General features: G+C 39.8%; 1 protein-coding gene across 6 annotated transcripts in view; it reads left to right on the forward strand.

Moving 5' to 3' along the window:
- The window catches only part of BRD4 (bromodomain containing 4), an 87,025-nt gene that overhangs the window by 37,665 nt on the left and 23,600 nt on the right, over positions 1-25,760 (forward strand). For 5 of the 6 annotated variants that reach the window (XM_060764421.2, XM_060764422.2, XM_067463831.1 and 2 more), the window contains 7 exons: positions 509-798; positions 5,626-5,988; positions 12,265-12,393; positions 13,540-13,749; positions 14,449-14,648; positions 19,181-19,482; positions 20,393-20,503. In XM_060764421.2, the coding sequence (XP_060620404.2) occupies positions 509-798; positions 5,626-5,988; positions 12,265-12,393; positions 13,540-13,749; positions 14,449-14,648; positions 19,181-19,482; positions 20,393-20,503 (1,605 nt within the window). The remainder of the gene's footprint in view (positions 1-508; positions 799-5,625; positions 5,989-12,264; positions 12,394-13,539; positions 13,750-14,448; positions 14,649-19,180; positions 19,483-20,392; positions 20,504-25,760) is intronic. The other variant, XM_060764420.2, reaches the window with a different exon arrangement.

The raw sequence follows: 25,760 nt of genomic DNA on the forward strand, positions 1-25,760 counted from the left end.
AAGAATTGTAGGATAAAAATATATTTCTTGTTTAACCTCCATTTGAAAAATCCATAAATTATGTTCTTCTTGAATATGATTTATCTGGAGGACAGAGAATTGGCACATATTTGTTAACTGAAACTAGATTATGTGTTGTGTGTAAACCAAGACTTCATTTTCACATTGAATACACAAAATTGTAATTACAAAAACAAGCAGAACAGAGGTAAAAATAGACTTCAGCTTGTAGTGTTTTCAGCTTGTGGTGATATGTCTTACAATCAGCAATCATTAGATGCCACACAAGCAATAGTAATAAAATCACAATTAATGTTATTAGTTACTGGAATAACACTTGATTCAGTCAGTACAGAATATGTTGATGGGAAATGATGTTGGTGTTTCCTTACTATTAATCAGAGCACTTTGAGTGGCTTATATTGTAGAATCTTGCTCTGAAAAGTTTGTTTTTATACATATTCTGTACATTCATGTACAGAATGTGACATTATCTCTGTTGTCTCAGTTACAGCCAAGGCAGGAGCTTCAGCGGTACAGAACACAACTCAAGCTTCATCCCCACCACAGACTCCAGCTCCGCAACAGAATCCTCAGCCTGCTCAAACAACTCATTCCTTTCCTTCTATGACCCCCGACCTTATTGTCCAGGCACCAGTAATGACGGTGGTGCCTCCCCAGCCTCCTGCGCCACCTCCTCCTCCCCCTCCTCCTCCCCCTCCCCCTCCTCCAGCTTCTGCCCCCCAGCCTATTCAGACTCACCCACCAATAATCCCAACAGCTGCACAGCCCATGAAGGTGAGTAGAACATGGAAATATGCAATTGTGCATTACAGTTCCTGTGCTCTAGGAGGGAATATGTATTACATAGGTATATAAGTTGAGGCTTATGCCATACAAAGCATAAAATAATTGATCAATAACTGTTATGATACATTTAATTGCTAAATTTAACATTTTTGATGCTAAAACTTAATACAAGCTTCCAATCCATGCCGGTTTATGTATTGTTGAGAGCAGTTTGAGGAAAAAACAGTGTTTATTTATGTCTCTCTGGGCAATTTGTTACAATTTCCGAAGTGTAACAAAAATAATCTGCTGCAATATAGCAAAATACAGTACAGTAGAGTCTCACTTATCCAACCTTCGCTCATCCAACGTTCTGTATTATGCAGTGCAGTTTGCCTCCTACCCGGGTCCACAGCCGTTTCAATACATTAAGATGTTTTGGTGCTAAATTTGTAAATACAGTAATTACTACATATTACCATGTATTGAACTGCTTTTTGTATCGATTTGTTGTAAAACATGCTGTTTTGGTGCTTAATTTGTAAAATTACAATGTAATTTAACGTTTAATAGGCTTTTCCTTAATCCCTCCTTATTATCCAACATTTTTGCTTATCCAACGTTCTACTGGCCCGTTTATGTTGGATAAGTGAGCCTCTACTGAATATAATAACAAAAAGAAAAGGTTTTAGTTTTGGCAGCTCATATTTATGCTATACCCACAAACATTTCTAGATATTTGTGTTATAACTATAGCAGTTGAGTTGTGTGAATTCTCTATAGTACTGGTTTATTGTTGATCTTGTCAATAGTCAGGTTTATTTATTTATTATTTATTTACTATATTTGTATACCACCTTTCTCACCCTATCGGCAACTCAAGGCAGTTTACAACAAGTCAGTATACATAATATCAAAATACAAATTAAACATTAAAAACAATATAAAACCACAACAGAAACAATAAAACCAACATCAGTAGCGTCTCCTAGTTAAGAACATTGTCCAGTTCCATTGTCAAGTGATTCCAATTCCTATGTCAGTTACTCTGCATTTGTAAACGCTTGCTCAAACAACTATGTCAAGTTGAAACAATTTTTGGAAAAATCATTATTCCATTAATGGAGCTCTTCAATAAGTCAGATTTTAAATCAGTCACTTTTAAGTAATAGGGTGTTTTTTTTTTTTAAAGCTTCAGTTCAAAGTTTACTTCCTCATGAATAAGCCCAGTTGAAAAAACATGATATTTAATTGAAAGTAGACATCATTTTCATAAAGAGAAATATAGGTCATATTATATAGTTTTAGATCAGGGGTCCCCAAACTCAGGCCCGCGGGCCGCATACGGCCCGCCAAGGGCATTTATCCGGCCCGCCTGGTCTGGCGCAAAGCCCCTTGCCGTTTCTCTCTCTCCCTCCGGAGCGGCTTCAGGCGGGGTCGCGCCGGACCAGGCTTCTCCCTCTTTCTTTCTTTCCTTCCTTCCCCTTCCCCCTTTCTCTCCCCTTCCCCTTCCTTCTCCTTTCCCCTCCCTCCTTCCTTCCTTTCCTTTCCTTCTTCCTTCCTTCCTTCTCTCCCCCCGGATGCCGGCCCGGGGAAGCCAGCGCTGCCTGGCCACGCCCACCCGGCGCCACCTCCGCTTGTTCTCCTGCCGCGGCTGGGAGGGGAACAGGAGGCACCTCATGAGGGCCGCGGATCTTCTTCTGCTGTGCTCCCTTGTTCTCCGTGGCCACGAGACGCCGCTTGCTTCCCTCCCAGCCGCGCCAGGAGACAAGCGGAGGCGGCGCATGGCCCGGTGTCCCCACGGAGAGAAGGAAGAAGGAAGGAAAGGAAGGGAGTGAAGGAGGGAGAGGAAAGGAGAAGGAAGGGAAAGAAGGAAGGGGAAGGGAAGAGAAAGGGGCAAGGGGAAGGAAGGAAAAAGGGAGAAGCCTGGTCTGGCCAAGTTTGGTCCAGATCCAACATTGTTTGAGTCCACAGTGATCTCTGGATGTAGGTAAACTACAACTCCAAAACCAAAGGACACTGCCCACCAAACCCTTCCAGTATTTTCTGTTAGTCAGGGGAGAACTGTGTGCCAAGTTTGGTTCCATTCCATCGTTCAGAATGCTCTTTGATTATAGGTGAACTATAAATCACAGTAACTACAATTCCCAAATGTCAAGGTCTATTTCCCCCAAACTCCACCAGTGTCCACATTTGGGCATATTGAGTATTTGTGCCAAGTTTGGTCCAAATCCATCCTTGTTTGAGTCCACAGTGATCTCTGGATGTAGGTAAACTACAACTCCAAAACCAAAGGACACTGCCCACCAAACCCTTCCAGTATTTGGCTCCATTCCATCATTAGCGGGGGGGGGGGGGGGTTCAGAATGTTCTTTGATTATAAATCCCAGGAGCTACAACTCCCAAATGTCAAAATAATTTTTTTTGAATGAAGGACATACATTGGGTTGTTAAGTGTCCAGTGGTTTTTGATTTCTGTTAATCCCACCAATGAACATTACATTTTTATTTATATAGATTTATTTCCTATATTTATACCCTGCCCTTCTCCCCCTGAAAGGGGACTCATGCTTACATATTCCAAAAAACCACTTTCAAAACGACATAAAATATTATTTCTTTCCTCATTTTCATTGGAACTATTTTATTTTCAGAATTGCTAAAGCTATCTTTTTCTATGTACTCCTATATTGCTTTCCAAAGCCCATGGTTGGGTGTGTGTTCTCCTTTTATTTATGGCGGCCCCATGAATTTAATAGGGTTTTCTTTGAGAGGAAATGCTCAAAAATAGTTTTGTCAGTTTCTTTCTCTGAAATAGAGCACCTGCTATTCATTTGTGGCTTCCCATCCAAATACTAACCAGAACTGGCCCTGCTTAGCATTCCAGGTCAGAGACATTTAATCTTTCATTGACTTTGCCAGATATTATTCTTCTGTACAGTCATCTCTGTGACCCCTGTGACCCAACCTGGACAGGCAGTCCCCAAGTTATAAACAAATTATGTAGTTTTGTCCTCACTGAGGGCTGAACAGTCAACATATTCATGGATTCCCTGCTGTTATATTAAGACTGTTACCCATGCTGTGACATGCTTGAAATCAAAATTTCATTTATTTGTAATTAGAAATAAATATTTCACAATGTATATTACATATTGTTTTTGTGATTCATCACTATGCTTTATGTTCAGATTGTAACAATAAAATACATCGTGCATATCAGATATTTACATTACGATTAATAACAGTAGCAAAATAAGACATGTGCAATTGTAACGAAGCCTCCCAGCTGCTGGCACCAAATTATGTAAAGAAGTACTATTTCCACTGAATGTGAGGAAGTACTAATTTTCCTTGATGCCAACAATATTTGTAAGGAACCTTCTTTTAGATATCAATTAAGCTGCCACCAATATGTTTAGAGACGCTGGTTTATGTCTCTGTTTATCCTTAGTTGTGTTGTGAGGTGACGTTGGTAGTGTGGAATGCACCAAGCATAAAAGCAATGGAGGAGGCAGGTTTGAAATACAAAGAGAACAAGTTTTATTGTTAACAGAACGTAATTGTTGCAGTTTTGAGAATTTGAACTTGGCACAAGGCTTGATGTTACAAAATGGTTGGTTTGAGATACATTCAAGCTTCTGATGTTACAATTCTATAAACTCCTTCTTTAGTGAAGTGCTTTTATTACTTCAGAGTTCCCTATTGTGAATATTCCACACTGTTTGTCCTATACTCGGATCAAACCACTGATCACCAGTCTTTCCTTACTGGCGATCCTTAAAACCCCTTCTGTTAGATTCTTTTAACCTAAGCAATCTAACAAGGTAACACCTTCAGCTCTCTTGCTGAAGAAATATTCACAAATCCTAAGAACTAACTGAATTCTCACAGCTTCACAACCCAGAGCCCTAACTGACTCTGATCCTCTTCCCCGGGTCTCATCCACCGGACTGAATATTAACTGTCGCTTTCAAACCTTTTATTCCTTAAACTCCGCCCACCTCCTCTGAGGCCTTGTTACCATGGCAACCTATCTCTTACAGTTAGGCCATAGCAACTAATGTAAACCCTAAATACAGTTTAAACACAGTACATTAAACACTCTATAATAAACATTTCTCTACAGCAATGTGCATAGAATTTGGTCATTTTTTTTTGTAAAAAAACTATTGTCCGGCCCTCCAATGGTCTGGGGGACAGTAATCCGGCCCCCGGTTTAAAAAGTGTGGGAACCCCTGTTTTGGACAATAGAATATTCTTCTTGGTGATATCTGTGCCGCTTCCAAATGAGTTTGATGCCTGCTCAGAGATATCATTCAAAATCTTCTAGATCTGAGTAAACCCCACCCTTCCCACATACCATACATGTCTTGGCCCACCAAGCTACTGTCGCCTCTTTTTCTCCCTCTCCACCAACAGATTGACATTGTTCAGTTGTTTTTCTTAGTGTTTCTTTTCCTTTTGTCATCCGCATTGCACTTAACATTCTCTTTCACTCTTTTTGTTTGTTATCACTTTACCTCAGGTATTTTGTTTCCTGCTCCTTGGTGTTAATTTGTATGGCTCCTCTTTTCAAACACTGTGAGGTCCCATTTTCTGACTGACATTAGCACACTCTACACCAATTTTCATAATGCTTATTGTATTGGTGTTTGGTATATAGGTTAGATAGCTTTCTTTAAAATGTATTATTGGCATTCACATAATGAAGTTTATGTGTAATCTTTATTATTCAGTTTTGTCTTGTATACGATGTCTGCTATGAATTCTGTGGGACACGTATTGCCCATAAATGAACAAAAGTTTACAGAGATGGTTTGTTTGCTTTTGCAGACAAAAAAAGGCGTGAAGAGGAAAGCAGACACTACTACCCCAACAACAATAGATCCAGTCCACGAGCCCTCATCATTGCCTGCAGAACCGAAGCCTGCCAAGGCAGGTCCACGAAGGGAAAGCCGACCTGTGAAACCTCCAAAAAAGGATGTTCCAGACTCTCAGCAGCACGTGGTAGAAAAAAGTAGCAGTAACAAAGTATCAGAGCAATTAAAGTATTGTAGCGGTATCATAAAAGAGATGTTTGCTAAGAAGCACGCAGCCTACGCTTGGCCCTTCTACAAACCTGTGGATGTAGAAGCACTTGGACTTCATGATTATCGTGATATCATTAAACATCCCATGGATCTGAGCACAATTAAAGTAAGTGTTGTTTGGCATGGTGATTTATTGAATATGAGGACGTTTCTTTCATTTATAATATTGCTTTGGTATTGGGGTGCCGCATATATCTGTTATATTTGATGTGTAATGTGTATTTTCTGATACTACAGGGTGAGGCGGCATAACTTCCTTTTTTCAAAACTTAATAAAACCCATTGTATGAATCAGAATTTTTTAATATAATGTAGGCGCATACCTAAAGTTTTGTTTTACATAGTTGTGAAGATCAAATTAGGTAGGTGATGTCTCCCATTCTCCATACACTGAGTAAACCGATTTCTGGCATTTGTCATTATTCTTGCCAGCATAGCAGGCGTTATGTGGGCAATTTCTTCCTGGATGTTGGTCTTCAAATCATGTAGGGTCCTTGGACGGTTCACATAAACACGGGATTTCAAAAAACCCCATAGAAAAAAATCACAAGGGGCCAAATCTGGAGAGCGGGCCGGCCACTCCAAATCCGCTCGAAAAGTAGGCCTCAATGGCAAAAGCACGCTCCTCACTGTTCCAACGCATTATAGCAACTGAACTGTGTCAGAACAAAACTTTATACTCTCGCCTCTCAAACGAGACCACTAGCGTTCCGCTACGTCTTCAACTGACTGACTGGCGTGCATTTTAAAAAAGGAAGTTATGCTGCCTCACACTGTTTATAGAAGTTATGTCATGTTGTTTTTATTTGTAGTTATATTCACCAGAGGAAAAACTGTATTGGTAGTTGGATGTAAAAACGTGTGCATATTGGTCAAAGGGATAATATGGATGTTACTTAATAAAAAAGTTGCACAAGCCTGAACATTCTGTATTCAGAAGATGTTCTGTAGGAATTTCAAAGTATCTTTTTTTTTTTTTTTGCTATACAAATGACATGAATTAGTACTTTACAAAAGTGACCAATGTCTGCTATAATTTCTATGTATGGTTATGGAAGTACTCATTTTCAAAAGTGGTACTGGAGGAAGGTTCTACAGATATTGTGGTCTGCCAGAAAGATCTGTCAATGGGCCTGAGACCAAATCAAACCTGAATTCTCATTGGAAGTCAAAATAGTCAAACTGGGACTCTCATAACTTTGGACGTATCATACAGATGACATAACTCACTGGAAACAGTTAAGAATGGTAAAGGGAGATGTGGTAGGAAAAGGGGAAGGTCACATCCAAAGTTCATGGGTTCATGCCTCTGAGTTTGCATGATCTTAGAAGGGCTATTAATAGTAGGCTGTGTTTGAGGTCTCTGATTGTCATAAGGGAAAGCCGATTTAATGACAAATAACAACAATATTGTCTTTACTGTAAGACAACTTCTCAAATGTTTGGCCTTTGGAGAAGGACTAAGTAATGTGCAGTAGCCCTAGACATTTCTAAGACCTGCAGCTGGAGAAGCAAGAGGAGCGTGAGCGTAAACATTATTTTAAAACTCTGGTGAATAGAAGATGCTGCACCATCATGTGGAGCAGCAGAAAATCAACAGAAACAGTTGTAGTTCAAAGGAACATAAGCTGAAAACTACAAAAAGGCCGTATCATCTTTTTTTCTGCTAAATGCATTCCAAGATTAAACAAAACTTTACAAACATGGAGGAATCCAGATCAAAATTAGCAATAAAATATTATTGCAAGTGTTCCGCCAGCCGAAGGGCCCCCATAGAAGTGGTGGTGGGGAAGGGGAGATGCGGGAAAAGGAGACCATTAATTCGGCCTAGGGACTGTGTAACAACATTAGTAATTCCAAACCGGCCTCCTGACATGGTAAACTGGTGTAACCAGGATGGCGATCCCTCTGAATTGAAGGTGGTGCTGCTGAATGCCAGATCTGTCAATGGGAAAACAACTTTCATCTAGGATTTAATCCTGGATGAACGGGCAGATCTGGCGTGCATTACGGAGACCTGGTTGGATGAAGCTGGAGGCGTGAATTTGACCCAGCATTGCCCGCCAGGTTTTTCCGTGCAGCACCAGCCAAGATCCGGAGGGCAGGGAGGCGGGGTTGCAGTGTTCTATAGGGATTCCATCCCTCTGACCAGGAGCCCCATCCCGCAGTCAACAAATTTTGAATGCGTCCACTTGAGATTGGGTGACCGGGAAAGAATAGGAATTCTGTTAGTGTACCGTCCACCTCGCTGCACTACAGTCTCCTTACCTGAGCTAGCGGGGGTGGTCTCGAGCCTGGCATTGGAAACCCAGCGGCTCCTTGTGCTGGGGGACTTCAATGTCCATGCCGAGGCGGCCCTTTCAGGAGCGGCTCAGGACTTCATGTCTGCCATGGCAACCATGGGGCTGTCCCAACAAGTATCTGGCCTCACTCACAGTGCAGGACATACATTGGATTTGGTCTTCTGCCAGGTATGGGAGGAAGGTGGCGGTGTTGAGGAGTTGACCATCTCTCCGTTGCCATGGACCGACCACTTCCTGGTCAGATTTAGGCTCACTGCACCCCCTAACCTCTGCAGAGGTGGAGGACCCATTAAGTTGGTCCGCCCCAGGAGGCTTATGGATCCGAACGGATTCCTGATGGCTCTTGGGGAGTTTCCCGCCGCCTCGGTAGGTGATCCTGTCGAGGCCCTGGTCGCTCTCTGGAATGGGGAGGTGACTAGGGCAATTGACACGATCGCTCCGGAACGTCCCCTCTCAAGTAGCCGAGCTAAACCAACTCCCTGGTTTACCAAGGAGCTGGCAGCGATGAAGCGAAGGAAGAGGGAACTAGAGAGTGTGTGGCGTTCGGATCCGAGCGAGCCAAATCGAACACGGTTTGTGTCCTTTCTAAGGGCATATGCCGCAGCAATAAAAGCCGCAAAGAAGGTCGTCTTTGCGGCCACTATTGCGTCTGCAAAGAACCGTCCGGCAGAGCTGTTTCGAATTGTCAGAGGCCTTTTAAATCCCACCACCCAAGGTGGGAACCCTGACAATTCGTCTTCTCGCTGTGAAGCACCGGGATTGTGGCGCAGCTGGCTGAGTGTCAGCTGCATTAAGATCACTCTGACCAAAAGGTCATGAGTTCAAAGCCAGCCCGGGCTGGAGTGGGTGTCCAGCCATTGTGTAGCCCATTGTCGACCTTTGCAACCCGAAAGATAGTTGCATCTGTCAAGTAGGAAAATAAGGGACCACCTTGTGTGGGAGGCTAAATTTAACTAATTTATGAGGCCATAAAGAAAGAAGACTCCGGGGAATGTGGAATGCGGAAGAACTTCATCGGTGGCGTTGATGGACGATGAAAAGCAGCAGCTCCCCTGGCGGCCAGAAAAAAAAAAGTTAAATAGCCTTTGTCTGTTAAATGTTGTTTGTCAAACTGGCATTGAATGTTTGCCATATATGTGTTTACTGTAATCCGCCCTGAGTCCCCTGCGGGGTGAGAAGGGCGGAATATAAGAACTGTAAATAAATAAATAAATAAATAAATAAATAAATAAATGAAGCTTTTGCTCAGTTCTTTGCAGACAAAGTCGCTTTGATCCGTTCTGGTCTGGAAACCATGTTAATGGCAGTCTCTGAGGATGTAACACGAGCACCTGCTTGTCCAGTTTTGATGGATTCATTTCAATTGGTGAAACCCGAGGATGTGGACAAGATACTTGGAGGAATGAGGCCAACCACATGCATCCTGGACCCCTGCCCATCCTGGCTTCTAAAGGAGGCCAGAGGGGGAGGTTAATGCCTCCCTTCGGGAAGGCAAGATTCCAGCAAGCTTAAAACAAGCTATAATAAAACCGCTGTTGAAAAAACCATCACTGGACTCCACTAAATTCGACAACTATCGGCCAGTTTCCAAACTCCCCTTTTTGGGCAAAGTCCTGGAACGTGTGGTGGCCTAACAACTCCAGGTATTCTTGGTAGACACGGATTATATAGATCCGGCACAGTCTGGCTTTAGGCCGGGACATGGTACCGAGATAGCCTTGGTCGCCTTAGTGGATGATCTGCGCCGGGAGCTCGACAGGGGGAGTGTGTCCCTGTTGGTGCTGCTGGACCTCTCAGCGGCCTTCGATACCGTCGACCACGGTATCCTTCTGGGACGCCTCGCAGGGATGGGTCTTGGAGGTACTGTTTTGCAGTGGCTCCGGTCATTCTTGGAGGGTCGTTCTCAGAAGGTGTTACTGGGAGACACATGTTCAACGCCACAACCATTGTCTTGTGGGGTTCCTCAGGGCTCAATATTGTCTCCCATGTTGTTTAACATCTACATGAAGCCGCTGGGGGAGATCATCCGGAGTTTCGGGGTACGGTGTCATCTGTACGCGGATGATGTCCAACTCTGTCACTCCTTTCCACCTGCTACTAAGGAGGCTGTCCAGGTCCTGAACCGGTGCTTGGCCGCTGTGACGGTCTGGATGAGGGCGAACAAATTGAAATTGAACCAGACAAGACAGAGGTACTCCTGGTCAGTCGCAAGGCCGAACAGGGCATAGGGTTACAGCCTGTGTTGGATGGGGTCACACTTCCCCTGAAGACGCAGGTTCGCAGCTTGGGTGTGACCCTGGACTCATCGCTGAGCCTGGAACCCCAGGTTTCGGCGGTGACCAGGGGAGCATTTGCACAGTTAAAGCTTGTGCGCCAGCTGCGCCCGTATCTTGGGAAGTTTGACTTGGCCACGGTAGTCCACGCTCTGGTTACATCCCGTTTAGACTACTGCAACGCTCTCTACGTGGGGTTGCCTTTGAAGACAGCTCGGAAGCTCCAACTTGTCCAACGCTCGGCAGCCATGATTTTAACAGGAGCGGAGCGCAGGGAGCATACAACCCCCCTGATGCGCCAACTCCACTGGCTACCGATTTGCTACTGGGCTCAATTCAAAGTGCTGGCGTTGGCCTTTAAAGCCCTAAACGGTTCCGGCCCAAGTTACCTATCCGACCGCATCTCTGCCTATGAACCCACCAGAGGTTTGAGATTTTCCGGGGAGGCCCTGCTCTTGATCCCTCCTGCTTCTCAAGCACGGCTGGCGGGGACGAGAGATAGGGCCTTCTCGGTGGTGGCCCCTCGGCTGTGGAACGCCCTTCCCACGGACATTAGGCTAGCACCATCTCTAATGGTATTCCGTAAAAACGTTAAGACCTCGTTGTTTGAGCAGGCATTCGAATAACTAGTGCAATAATTGGTAATGAACATAGGAACGGAAAATGGTTGACGAGTTTGGATTATGTTTTTGTGGATGAGATGATAGTGATTAGTTATTGCAATAAGTGTTTATTAATTGTGTGCTGCGCGGGATTGTTAACTGTTTTATATCTGACATTGAATTTCTGCTGTTTTGTTGGTTGTGAACCGCTGTGAGTCGCCTTTGGGCTGAGAACAGCAGTATACAAGTAAAGTAAATAAATAAATAAATAAATTACACAATGCTTATTTTAAGAAGTGGATTTCTAAGTAATTTAAGTACTCTGCAACCATGTTGTTGTTTATCTTTCAACTTTTACTCTTTTTTTGCATAGACATAGAAATAATAGTTACCTTACCCATTCACAGGGTGTCAAGACTTTTATATGTAGCTATTCAAATTTTACAGCTATTTGTCTCCTGATTCAGCTGGACCTTCCACCTGCATTCTCCCTTTCTGACGCAGATCACATGGTGGCACAGACAAACCATTTCCTCCACATTAACATCTCTTATTCCTCATCTAATCATTTTTCTAGTGTAATTCTCAATTGGATTTCATTGACTATAATGTGTTTGTAAATTTACACAGGCAACAAGTGAAAAAAAAACTCTCTGTTTCTTTTGTGTTGTTGTAAACATAGATCAGAATAGGGAAGAAAACATCAGCCTGGCCATTGCATTTAGATAATGTGGCACTGAACTCTCTTTTGACAAGCAAAAGAGCTAAGAAGGGTTTCTTTCCTATCTGCAAGACATCAGGGATATAATCCACTTTCCACAGGCCCCTTTCCTCTTTTCTACAGAGTCCACTGTAAAGGCTAGAGGTTGTTAATAGATTAATGTAAATATCTAAAACAGTCACCAGGTGTCATTCAGAAACCTTTTACTATTCCAACATTGAGCTAAGGAGCCCCCATTTGGAATCAGGATCCATAGTTTAAGAAACAATGATCTAGAGGACACTAGACTGAGAAATGTTGTCCTTAGAGTAATTCATTTAAGGTACAGCACACAGGTCTAAAGTAAGGCCGCAGAAGGAATCAAGCTTACGCAGTAGAATCGAGATTAAATCGATAAATGCAGTAGAACCCCAAGTTTAATTCTTTATTTAATGTGCTTGCACTGTTAATGACAGAGGTCTTTCATTTTTTAAATGTCTCCAGTCTAAACTAGAGAATCGGGATTACAGAGATGCTCAGGAATTTGCAGCTGATGTCCGATTAATGTTTTCCAATTGTTACAAGTATAACCCTCCTGACCATGAGGTGGTTGCAATGGCTCGAAAATTGCAGGTAATCAAAATATATCATTTTCTGTTTTAAATTTATACTATCAAAATTTTAAATGTGAATATACATTGTTATTTGGAATTTTAAACTGACTTAAAACATTTTGTACGGTGGGAGCCTAATTCCATTAGTCAAAATAAGAATTTAATCTTTCAAATATAAGCCTCTTTTAGACAGACACAACTTACAAAGGGAGGGATGGAAAATGTATTACTATTGTTCCACCTGAGAACTTTATTGGTTGACCATAATATATTTCTAGACTTTTTTTTGAGTTTGCATTTGAAGAGACAGTGAATGAGTCTGCTTTCTTCTAGTAATTATGTGTTGTTGACAGTCAGAGATGGCCCAGGAGGAAAAGCCAGGAATATCTTAAGTGGAGAAGGGGTAGTATTTTTTTCCTGGTTTCTTAAAATACTTCCTTTTTTTGTATCAAAAAAAGGAGAAATTAAAGAAAATGAATTCTGGAATCTGTTCTTCTAGAATGAAAAATAAAGTACTTAAGGAACTATATGCACATATTTAATACCCTAAAATGTTCCTTAGAAGTATGTAGTAGGAAGTCATGGTTAAAAGTATGTACAATCATGGTAGTTCCTGGTCTTGGTTTTCTTTTCACTGTTCTTTTTATGAGAATGGGTATTTTATGCCTCCTTGATACTATGGGGGACTAAAGAAAGTGAAATATTTTTCTTTGTATTACTAAAATGTTAATTACTTGTTTTTATTGTTTGTTTGCTTTTGGGGGGGATTTCTTAATAAACTGGCAAAGCCAAAGAGATTATATACAATTTCGGACCTCACAGCTCCATTTGTAAACAAAAAGTAACATTTTTTAAAAAAAGATTCAATTTGTAACTATTTTCTGAATAAACTATTTTTAATATACCAACATTTGAAATTTTGTGCCAAAACAAGTATTGTATACAGAATACATTTTATGCTCCTAAAGTAACAAAGTGACTTTCAAGGAGAAAAGGAAGGTAATACTGATTTTTTTCTGTTTCTCCCTAAATTTCTAGTTCTATCTGTAGGAAACTGACCTTAAAAACTTTTGAAAATCTTGCCTCTCTGCGGACTGTACGCAGGTTTCTATGGGTGATACTGTGGAATATATGTAACATATTGATATATTGCATTTCCCCCTAGGATGTATTTGAAATGCGTTTTGCTAAAATGCCAGATGAACCCGAAGAACCTGTGATTCCAGCTTCCTCTCCAGTAGCGGTGCAGCCCCCACCCAAAGTGCCGCCACCTTCATCCAGCGATAGCAGCAGTGACAGTTCCTCTGATAGTGACAGTTCATCAGATGATTCTGAAGAAGAGCGAGCTCAACGACTAGCAGAACTTCAGGAACAAGTAAAAAGTTTGGGCTTTCTGCTTTGAAATATATAATCTTTTGTCTAGTTATTTGCTTCACTCTGGCTTTCAGCCTTGTGTCTGTTTGGCTCTTTTGACCAAATGTATGTATTAGAAAAAATCATCTATATACACCATTGCAGTTTTTAAATATGTTGTACACCCCATCATTCAAAAGTAAATTAAAATATTTTTTTAAAACACAAAAAACAGAAATGATTACAGGCCAAACATTTTCTTGTTGCGTCCAAAAGAAAAAAAGCATGCATGTTTTTCAGCATAGCTGATAATCCTGCTTTGAGCAGGAGGTTTGACCTGATCACCCAGGAGGCCTCTTCCAACTCTATAATTCTATAAATTGTGTGTCCTTATCCTTGATGTCACTATTTTAATGTTGAGGAGTGGAAAGTCTATAACCGCCCTGAGTACCTCTGGGGGGAGAGGGAGATCTAGAAATAAAGTAGTAGCAGATGATGTTCTTCTTCTTATTGTTGTTGTTGTTGTTGTTGTTATGAACGCATTGCTAATGAGGTATTGGTGGCCATGTTATGCAACCACAATTCTTTGCTAAGAACCATTGCATTGTACACTAAAGCAAGAGTGGTCATCATACAAAGAGGGGATGCAGTGAGAGTAAAACCAAGACTGAGCAAAGGAGATCAGAACAAAAATATATTGATCTATATGTTTGCTCCTTAGCTTAAAGCAGTGCATGAGCAGTTGGCTGCTCTGTCCCAGCCACAACAGAACAAACCAAAGAAAAAAGAAAAAGACAAGAAAGAAAAGAAAAAAGAAAAGCACAAAAAGAAGGACGAAGTAGAAGAAAACAAGAAAAATAAAACCAAGGATCCACTACCTAAAAAGGCCAAGAAGAATAATGGCAACAATAGCAACTCAAGGTTAGCCATCTTCCACATCTATATATGTATTTGCTTGTGCGCGTGCGCGTGCATGCATACTTGACAGTTTATCATATATGTTTGATTTGTGTGGTCTGCAGAACAAGAGTGGTGCCAGCATCGTGGCACATCTTTCCTTAGTTCAGCTATGTACAACAGCAGTCAGTACAATACATCCTTTTTGTAGTTGTGTCACTTGCTCATACAATTCCTCTGGACCTCCCTTTCCTAGTAAAATAGGGAGTTAGATTGCCTCTCAGAGAAATATGCAGTTAGGAGAGGCAGACCACTTTCTGAATCAAACGTAGCCCTCTTTGCACTGTTTCCAAACCCGAAATGGACTTCCAGTCACTTATGAGTTGTTTTATTTTTCATTATGTCTGGCCTTGAACAGAGTTCTTATATTGGGCATTTGTACTTACATCTTTTCCCATAAATTTGTTTCAGTTGTTTGCCCAGCTCTATGGTCATTTTAAAAAATTCCATCAACCGCTCTGAGTCCCCTTTGGAGTGAGAAGGGCGGCATATAAATGCCGTAAATAAATAAATAAACTTTAAATCCTCTTGTCTCAAAATGCAGAGAACATGACTCGAGAACTTCTCATGCCATCAGCATGGTCCCCTTTCTGTGTGCCTCTTGTAACTTTTGGTGCTTTGTACCCAAAGCTATTCAAGCCATTTAGGCACTTGAAAATAGCTTAATGCCGCCACCCACTCTAAAATTACAATACAGATTAATGAAATAACAGATTGCACCCTTTCAGTGACAGCCAAAGATAGTTGCCTGAACAATATTATATATTCAGCAGTTGCTAAATGCACAGAATGAAGGTCTGTTGGCTTTTTGATTACTTCAGATGACATGTAAAGTTAACCTGTTTCCAGCATAAATATATCTATGATTGCTCAGAGGTAGTACTTACTGTACAGTGCATTCAATGTTGAAATCCTCTCAGGGAGCAAATTTAATTGAAGAAGGTGCTTCCCGATGAGAGACCATGTTGAATGTCAGCAAGGAGCTTTCAGTGAGGAAGCTCACTTTTCACAGATGAAAAGGATTCTTGAATATCTTCAGTCAAGGACTAAATGGACCCAGTGTATTAAGTGGGTTCTGCCACTGTCAAAGAAACAACTGATACAGCACTATTGTCTCTCACAGCACAGAAATAGGGAAGCAACAGAGGAATAAGGAAAAGAAAGTTGTTCTATAAGCTGCTGGTTTCATAGTTCCAGTGGTGCAGCTCTGATTTTGCCGTCTTGAGTTGTGGTTTTTCCTCACCTCTTCACAGCCTGCCAGATACCATTTTCCCACTTACTTCCTTGACAATCCTCCAATTATGAGTCTCCTTACATTGTTTTACCATGCTCCATTTAACATCATTCCATGTCAATACACAGCAAACATAAACCTTCTAAGGCACCTATGTTTCCCTATTATTTCTTTTGGGCACGATTGTCTGGGTAGCAATGAACTACATCAACATGCAAACTATGTATTAGTAGAACTCTCTATCACCTGACCAGTGGAGTGTGAAACTGGTGTCTAGACTACATTATCTTACCATTATCTTGACTCTGGCAGTGCACAGAGTAGCTCCTTCAATGGCAAATGCCCTCAGCAGGAAGGGCATAGTATTCCACTGTAACTCCTTAATCTTGAGATTCTATCAGCCTCTTCACAACCCTCTTCAGGACTCAATAAATACTAAATGCTACCTTTTGGAAAGCATTAGAAAAGACTTTTAATCAAAAAGAGTAATCCCATTGATGAAATAAGATATCCTCTCACATAGTTAGGAAGATAGCGTGCCGCAGTTTAATCACCTCAGACCATTTTTTTTAGCAGAACATATGCAAGAAAACTGCCACCAGTAGATCATATTCTGGAGCTATCTGATTGTTCACTTGTATGTAATGTACTTTGCAACCTCTGCTCTGTCCTCCCACAGCAGTAAACTACCATATTTTATCCCATAATAGTCGTCATTGGAGGGTTGCCTTGGCCAAAGTTCAGAGGGGAGAGGCAGTCTGGGGGGAGAGGTTCAGCAGCTGGTTTGCCTCCTCTGAGTTCCAGAGGGCTGCTTTGGCCAAGGTACCCTTCTGGATCTCACTGGCAGGCACATGGGATGCCTTGCAGCTATAGGGTTTCCATTGGCTGACAGCCAAGGGAAGCCAAGTAGCTGCAAAAAAATAAATCGTAAAATAGTTGTATCCCCCTTTCCCTCAAAGGAGATAAAATGCAACTATTATGTGATGAAATACAGTATATACCAATTTATCAAATAGAATTTAGAAGCACTAGCAGCCAGAAGAAAAGCAAACACATTTCTGTTACTGACATTCCATTTGTTTCCTTCTTTTCATTCTGTAAGTGTAAGCATTTTTATATCACCTAGGCCCATCAGTAGCTATTTTGAAGAGGAATTCTTGTTTTCTTCTTTATCTGATCTTGTGATTCAGCCGTCATTGTATCTCCCAATACATAATAATATTAGCTTTTTGTATGTCTGCAGCTGTATGGAAAGGCTACTTAAGAGAAATGACTTGGTTTTGTTCTCAGCAAGATAATGTTCTGATTTGAGGGAGAAACTATAGTCGGAAAATATTGGTTTAATATATTAGAAATGATGCATCAGATGACAACATGAAAGTGGCACTGCAAAGCATAATGATGCTTAAGTAAATCTCGCATTATACTGTTCATATCATTTTTAACAGAGTAGACATGGTGGCAGTAATGCAGAGTCCCATAGGTAAATTGCTGCTTTTCTCGTGTACATCACAGCTATTTCTCAAGGGTTTTAAACTTTCCAAAATTTGAATGCATTGTAAATTTGACATAATACAAATAAGAATGCTGTTTTAAAACTTGAAGTACACTGCTACTTCTACATATTCCCTGCTTTGCATCTTACTCACAGGATTGTGTTTGCATCTTACTCATAGGGTTGTGTTTGCTTAAAACTAGTAATGTCTAATTGCCATAGTTAGCTTGTCCTATTTAGCTTGTTAACTTGTTAGATTTAGTTTGATACTCATTCTAAACAGCTCAGCCTCTCTGAACTAGACGCTGACTTAAATAATTTTTTTCTTACAAAACTTCAAATGAACTTCTGAGGCCAATAGTTTGTTGTATATCCCAAAATGATATATAGATTGAGCATTCCTTATCCAGAAATCCCGAAAATGAAATACTAAAAAAATGTATAAGATGTATATGAAACATAAGTTATGTTTTTGTTTGGACTAGGACCTCATCTCCAAGATATCTCAATATGTATATTTATGCAAATATAGGTATTCCAAAATTCAAAATATTTCAAATAAGGGATACTCTATCTATAGAGCCCATATGTAAATTACTGTGTTTTTATTTTATTGCCTGAACTGAACTTGAATTTTAACCCCATAGAGAAAAGTCATAAGGTATGCAAAAGATACAGGATGCTAAGAATCTCTGTTTACTAAACAATTATAATATATCAAGGGAGCCCCCGGTGGCGCAGTGGGTTAAAGCACTGAGCTGCTGAGCTTGTTGATCGAAAGGTCGCAGGTTCGATTCCGGGGAGCGGCGTGAGCTTCCGCTGTCAGCCCTAGCTTCTGCCAACCTAGCAGTTCGAAAACATGCAAATGTGAGTAGATCAATAGGTACCGCTCCGGCGGGAAGGTAACGGCGCTCCATGCAGTCATGCCGGCCACATGACCTTGGAGGTGTCTACGGACAACACTGGCTCTTCGGCTTAAAAATGGAGATGAGCACCACACCCCAGAGTCAGACATGACTGGACTTAATGTCAGGGGACTACCTTTACCTTTTTTATAATATATCAAGCTTAGAAATAGGTTGTAAATTGAGAGCCAAGATTTTAGAGGAGTACATGCACTCTGATTATGACTATATTAGCCTTGTTTTAAATGCTAAGTCAAGTCCTAATAAATAAAAATCCAAGAATTGTTAATAAATCTGATAGACTGTTTTCAAACACGAATTACTATGGGGTCAAAATGGTGTGAAATGATGTGTAAATTCTTGAACTGCATTGTATGAGTTTACACTGAAAATATAATACAGTACAAACTGCATTATTTGGCAGTGTAGATCCAGTCTTCTTGATACCAGATTCATTCTTTCCTTTGGTCAGTTTGGCTGTGCTATGAATTTGTTCAAACAGTAAATATGTTCACTGCATTTCACACACATTATCTTGGTAATTCTGTGGTAAGAATTACCAAGATTATGTATACCAAATGCACTAAACATTTGAAAAATATTTTCTGCAAATCACAGTTTAATTATGGTATGAAATGATGACTCTTCCAAGGCCATCTAGTAAATCTAAGATTAAGCTAAGATAGGATTTATAGATTTCCTGAACACTCAGATTATGATACACAAGTTTATGTTATATTGCAGAATGCAGTATACAGTACTAAGAACTATTAAAAGTCGTTCATGAAAAGTATTTTTCCTATTAGGAATCTTAGCTGTATTATGTTTCTTAACAATAACACATTGTAATTGTTCTTTAAAGTAGTAAGAAGGAGCCCGTGACTGTGAAGAATGCCAAGCCACCTCCTGTTTATGAATCTGAGGAGGAGGAGAAATGTAAGCCAATGTCTTACGAGGAAAAAAGACAATTGAGCCTGGACATTAACAAGCTCCCTGGTGAAAAACTAGGCCGGGTTGTCCATATCATCCAGTCAAGAGAACCCTCTCTCAAAAACTCCAATCCTGATGAGATTGAAATTGACTTTGAGACATTAAAGGCATCCACGTTGCGGGAGCTGGAGAGATATGTAACATCTTGTTTACGGAAAAAGAGGAAACCCCAAGGTACCTTTCAAGCTCAGGGCATTCCAGCGATGTTTACTAAATTACTTACCTCTGTATAGGGATGGGGAAATGTGTTAGTATTCAGGCACCATAAACTCATGCAAGGAGAAAGAGTCCTTGATCTGGACTTCCAGCAAATGATGAATTAGATTAATAACAAAGGATCAGGTGTGTTAGATGTATTCACTGGACTTCATCTTAATGGTCCATGGTATTGGCCATTGGGTCATAGCCTTCCTCTGCTTAAGACAACACTACTTCAAACAACTATAAAAGTATGCCATGCTGCTGTTTTACTTGAATCTTATACCTTGTTATAATCTGTTTTAACTGCTTTGTTAAATCGATGCACATCGCTTTCATTCATAAACCTCATCCTGAGTAGACACACAAACTTCTTCAGATGTAAAAAGAATTCCAAAACTGTATATGATGGTAATTTGTAAAGCAATTAACAATATTACTTTATATTATTTGAAATGTTAAAAAGTTTATGTAGTAATAATTTACTACTTCTTTATAAACATGAATAAAATTTTCTAAAAGATGCATGGAAAAAAAGAAAGATTTTATGTTGGTTGGCATCAGAAAGCTGGTACATAATTGCCAAACCATTTGAGAAATACATAAGTATGAGTTTAGATGGTTATTAGTAATACATTCCCTTTCATTTTGCATTAATAAGAGCAGCTCTCCTTTACCTGGCTTTATTGAAGTTTGGAGCGGGACAGGGAATAAGAGCAGGGCAGCATGGTTTCTCTGCCTTCTGAAAGTTCAAATGCATCAGTATGCATCAATTTGAGGGGAAGTAGCTGACCATAGTGTTTAGTGGGAGTAGTGCATAGCACAAGAATGGATTCTGCGTTATATTGTTGTCCAATGACAATATTGTGCTATTATCTTGTTGCAGCAGAGAAAGTGGATGTAATTGCTGGTTCCTCTAAAATGAAGGGGTTCTCCTCCTCAGAGTCTGAGAGCACCAGTGAGTCCAGCTCCTCCGACAGTGAAGATTCAGAAACAGGTTAGATGCAGATTATTTAAAGACTCAGTCCTATACCTGTTTCCTGTATGAATAAATATGTTTTTAGTACTGGCTTCGTCTTCTTATTTTTTCTTTTCCATTTTTTGTATTAGTATTAAAAGTAGTGTATATGGCTTCTGTATGTCAAGCTTACCCATTTGGGACAAAACAATATAATGGAAGCTTTACATCTGATTATTCAGATGCATTGAACTGTATTTAGCATGGTTTGACCACTTTAATTTGTGCTGTGATACTTTATCAGTCTTGTGGTTTAGATTCACTTAATGGAGAGGAAGCAACATCTTATTTCACTGATAGGAAATAATAACTTTTTAATCCACAAATATAGCTGATTTGCCATTAAGTAAAAATATTAGTATTAGGAAAAAGAGACATTGAAATAATAGTATTCTTGAAAAACAAACAGAAATGTTTTCAGTCATTTTAAATTAACATTGGGAGAGATTGATTTTTTTCCTGTCTATTTTGAGAGCTTTTACAGAGGCTTCATATAATTCAGAAGGCTAGGTGCAGTATTCTTTGATAAACTATCACTGCAGTTTACATATGTATGTGATATTTTTTCAAGTTGAAAGTGACCTTTCTTCTGGTTCTTTTTGATCCAGCAATAGTATTTACTTATTTCTTTTTGATGTACTTAGTGACAGGGACAAATATTGTAAAATTAATAAGTAGGTATTACAAATATGGCAGGGAGTTGCAGACTCCTCTTACACAGATTACATCATACCCAAATGTTTTGCAAAAGGGAACTCATCCCTGGGACGATATTGTACCAGGGAAGTGTCCACTATCCCACATCGCAGAAATAGGATCCATAGTGTAAGGATCTTATTTCTGATATCCTCGTTACATGAGGAAAAGTTCCAGAGATTTCTCAGGGTAGTGGAGAGATAGCTTTCCCAGGTCTGTCTTCTTGGAATTTTTGAATCCTGGGATTTACTAGGATAAAATACCTGGCTGTGATACTTGACATTTTCAATTTATTTTCTAATTTTTCGGATTCCTTCCTCCCTCCTTCATTTCTCAGACTACCATGAATTTCAGTAACAGTTTCTTTTAAAATTTCAACTGTAAATTTAGGTTTCTGTAACACAAGTGTAAAGATACATACTGCCTGTGTGTGATCCAAGCATTTTAATTAACAGCATGGCTTTGGTAAATATATTTCTATTAGTTTTGTAACATACAAGCAGGCCTCAAGTTAGGAACAAGATAAGTTCTGTAGATTTGTCCTTAAGTTGAATTTGTATGCTCTTTTTAAAGTGTAACTGCAGATATATATATGTGTATGTGTGCGTGTGCACGCAAGCAAACTTTCAATACTCCAGGGAAGGATTAACATCTCTGTGGGGGTTTGTTTTTCTGTCTGTGCCCCTGATCAGAAGATTTCACCGCACATTGTGTCCCTATGACAATTGGATTTTGAAAAAAAATGACTTGTTGTGGAAAGCTTCAGTGGAGACACCTTTCTCCCATGACAATTTTTTTCAGGAGTGAATTTCCCTTTTGAGGGGTAGATTTCTCTCACTTCCTGTTGTCTCACCACCTGTTCTTAACTATGAGTTGTTTGTATATTGGGTATACTGCCTGTATATCAATATTTTTAAATGCCATTGCTCATATTAACAGGACACTGATACTAGAAAGTGATATTTAGTCTCTGATTGCTTACAGGGTGAGTGCTCATATTTATGTTTTGCGGGTTTTGTCTGTACAAGCTTTTTCTTGTTCAGTTGAATTTAATACTGGAATTATCACAATTTTTACTACATATAAGCTCAGTTTCTTAATAACGTTCATTTTAGTTTTGAGTTCTCTTTTTTAAAATTGAGAAAGCTTGATGTTTTACTTTAGTATTAAGTAATAAGCTTTGCTGGCATTATTTGTAAATAGGAATTGATTAATTTATCTATTTATACCAACTCAGCAGTGAGCTTAATGTCTATAAAGGATACAACCCAGAGTGGTATATTAATTGTTGATTTTTTAAAAATTCTCCTCTTTCTTGTTCAAAAATGCTCAGAAATTCTGCCTAAAATTTGCTGCTTTTTAATAAGGAACTTGGTGATTTGGTGAGAGTTATCCATTTTTGATGCACATCAGAAAGGCTTCCCAAGTTTTGTCTTTAAATTTTTATATACAAAATCCCAACATTTCTTTTTAAATTGAGGCATTATAATGTGATAATATTGCGATAATGTTGTGGGGAACCTTGTGAAAGGCCTCATGAAATTTAGATATGCTACATCCACAGCATTCCCATCATCTACCAAACTTGTAACTCTATCCAAAAATGAGATACGTTTTGTTTGGATGACTTGTTTTTAATCAATTCATGTTTTCCTTTTGTGAGTATGGCATTCCTTTATAAGTGCTTACAGATTTTTTTGTAATTGGGTTCTCTCTTTTTCCTTCTTGACAACATTTGCCCTCCTTCGGTTGCTGAAATTTCCCTTGTTCTCCAGGAATAGGGGAAGTTTATTTATTTATTTACTCTCTGCTTATATACCGCTGTTCTCAGCCTGAAGGCGACTCACAGCGGTTTACAACAAATAAGAACAGCAAAAATTCAATGCTACAATGTAAAAACAGTTAACTACCTAACACATTACACAATTAATAAACAATTACTACAATAACCATTCACTATCATCTCATCATCAGAAAACATGATCCAGCAGTGGTTGTGAAATTATTTCCCTCAGGTCTTTTAATACCATTGGATGTAGTTCGTTTAACCCTGGAGACTTGAATTAATTTACATTATACAGATATCCCTATAGTGCCTCTTTACCTATTCTGTGCTGCATTTCCCCTACCATATCTTCTACTCCATTATTCCCAAAGTTAGCACTGTTAACTTTTTGGAAGCAGCCTAAGGCAAAGACTCTTATAATTACCGCATTTAATTGCATAATAGTCTCCAGTGCATAAAACTTGCACCTTCATTTTTTGGGTGCCAAAATTGTATTTTTGTTTTCCTCACATAATAGTCACACCCCCATTTGTGACTGATTTTCCCTTCATTCCTTCTTTTTCCGAAGGCAAGTTTAAAAACTATAAAATGGAGGTTTCTGAAGCTCCATTCTTCTCTCCTCCTTCCTTCTGAGGCAGGGCAGTTTACAAAACCTGGAATGTTGTTCTTAGGAGAAAAGAGGAAAGACCAGAGTTTCAGAGACCTCCGTTTTATAGTTTTTAAACTGCCCTGCCTTTAGAGAAGGAAGGAAGGGAAAATGAGCCCCAAATAGCTCTGCAATTAAAAAATAACCAGATAAACAGAAAAGGAGCTGTGTGTCTGTGGCTGCATTATCCCAACCACCACCTTTTGGATGTAAGACATTTTATTTTATTTTTCAAAAACAACAGAAATCAGAGCATCAGAGGCATATTTTTTCCTTGCATCATAGTTTCACCCCCCCCCCCCTTTTTGATGGAAAAGGGGGGAGAAATGTGACTATTATGCAGTGAAATATGGTAGTTCTGCCTTTTCAATCTTTCTAGCAAGTCTAAGCCGGCTTTGCGCTTTAAATTTCTAACTTTATCCGAACACATGCAGGCTATTTCTTTGAATTCCTCTTTGGATATTTCTCCCTTTTCTTGTACATGTGCTTTTAAAATCTTAGCTCAATTGAAAGTTTCTTAGACATCTATTCTGTTTTCTTTAGACACCTCTTGCTTTTTCTCCTCATTGAAACCTTCTGAAATGATGCCTCCAGTGTCTCACTTTTCAGAAATTTCTGTTTCATCATGAACTCCTCTTTTAAAGTCTAGTATGTGTCTCTGACTATGCTTGACTGCTTTTTTCCATTGTGTAACAAACTGTAGAAGAAGATGGTCACTCCCACCTCAAACACCACATTTACCAGCCACCACGGTTATTTAAAATAGATCTAATAAACTAGCTGATCCCTTTGTTGCCTCTTCCATGTTCTGGACCATGACATTGTCTGCAAGACAAGTGAGGATTTTGTTGGACTTGGCAGAATTTGTCATCAAATAAATATCAGGATAGTTAAAATTTCCAATTATTGCCACATCTCGCCTTTCTGAATGTGCAGTCATTTGTTCTAAGAAGATATCATCTAGAGGTCCCCTATCTACCTTGAAGGTCTGTGGTAGACCCCTACAATGACATCCCCCCCCCCCCCCATAATTTTTACCCAGATACTCTCAATCTGGTTTCTAGGATTTACGTCATGGGTCTCCTCACAGGTGTAAACAGCATTGATATACAATGTTCCTCCTCCTTTCCTGTTTAGTCTTTTATTTCAAAATAGGTTATACCCCTCTATTACTACATTCCAATCATGAGACTTGTCCCACCAGCTTTCAGTGATGCCAATTATATCAAATTTGCTTTGTTGTATTAAGAGTTCAGGTCCATCTTGTTTCTTTCCCATACTTTGTGCATTAGTGTAGAGACGCTGAAGACCGTAGGCCATCCCCTTATCTGCTTATTTAAGTTTTTTTTCTTTCTCTTTGTTGAGTTCTTGAACTTCTTGCCCAGTTCTGTATGTAACAGCTGGGGTATTTTCTGATAAACCCCTGACTACCTGAATGATGCCTCTTTCCCCCAGAAAACTCAATTTAAAGGCCTTCTGATCAGGTTTGTGAGGCTCTTAGCAAAAATGTTCCTGCCAACTTCTGTAAGGTGCAAGCCATCCCTTGCCAGAAATCCAACTTGATTAAATTTCAGAGTGATTCAGGAAGACAAATCATTCCTGGCAACACCATCTGTGAATCCAGTTCTTCAAAGAGGGCTACTGCCTTATGCTTGCTGCAGATATGCTATCTTTTGTATTCTCTGGCAAAAGCACAAGTGTTCCACAGCTGTTGCAAGTGACTGCATGAACTCCCTCATCATCTATTTATAGCAGCGTTAAGTAGAAAATTAAGTAGAGAATGGCACAGAAATCTGGGCCTCCCTGTCAAACACCCACACAAACACCATTGTTCATCTCACCCTGTGTGCATTGCTCTTGTACTCTAAACTCCAAGAACTGATGCAATAGCTATATAGAATAAGATCTGTAATCCCTTGAGAACAGGTTACTAAAGAGAACTTCCTCAAGGCCTGCTGCAACCTTCTCTCAGGGCACCCCGAAACCAAGAAAGCACTGAAGACATCATTTCACAGGGCCCCAGTCTACAACACCTTAGAAATCCTTTGGTTGAAACACTGGTGAGCTGAAAAAGTAGGATTAGGAGGTCATGTTGGTTATTAACAACT

This window comes from Anolis sagrei, chromosome 2, assembly GCF_037176765.1.
Source record: "Anolis sagrei isolate rAnoSag1 chromosome 2, rAnoSag1.mat, whole genome shotgun sequence".
Classification (NCBI taxonomy): domain Eukaryota; kingdom Metazoa; phylum Chordata; class Lepidosauria; order Squamata; family Dactyloidae; genus Anolis; species Anolis sagrei.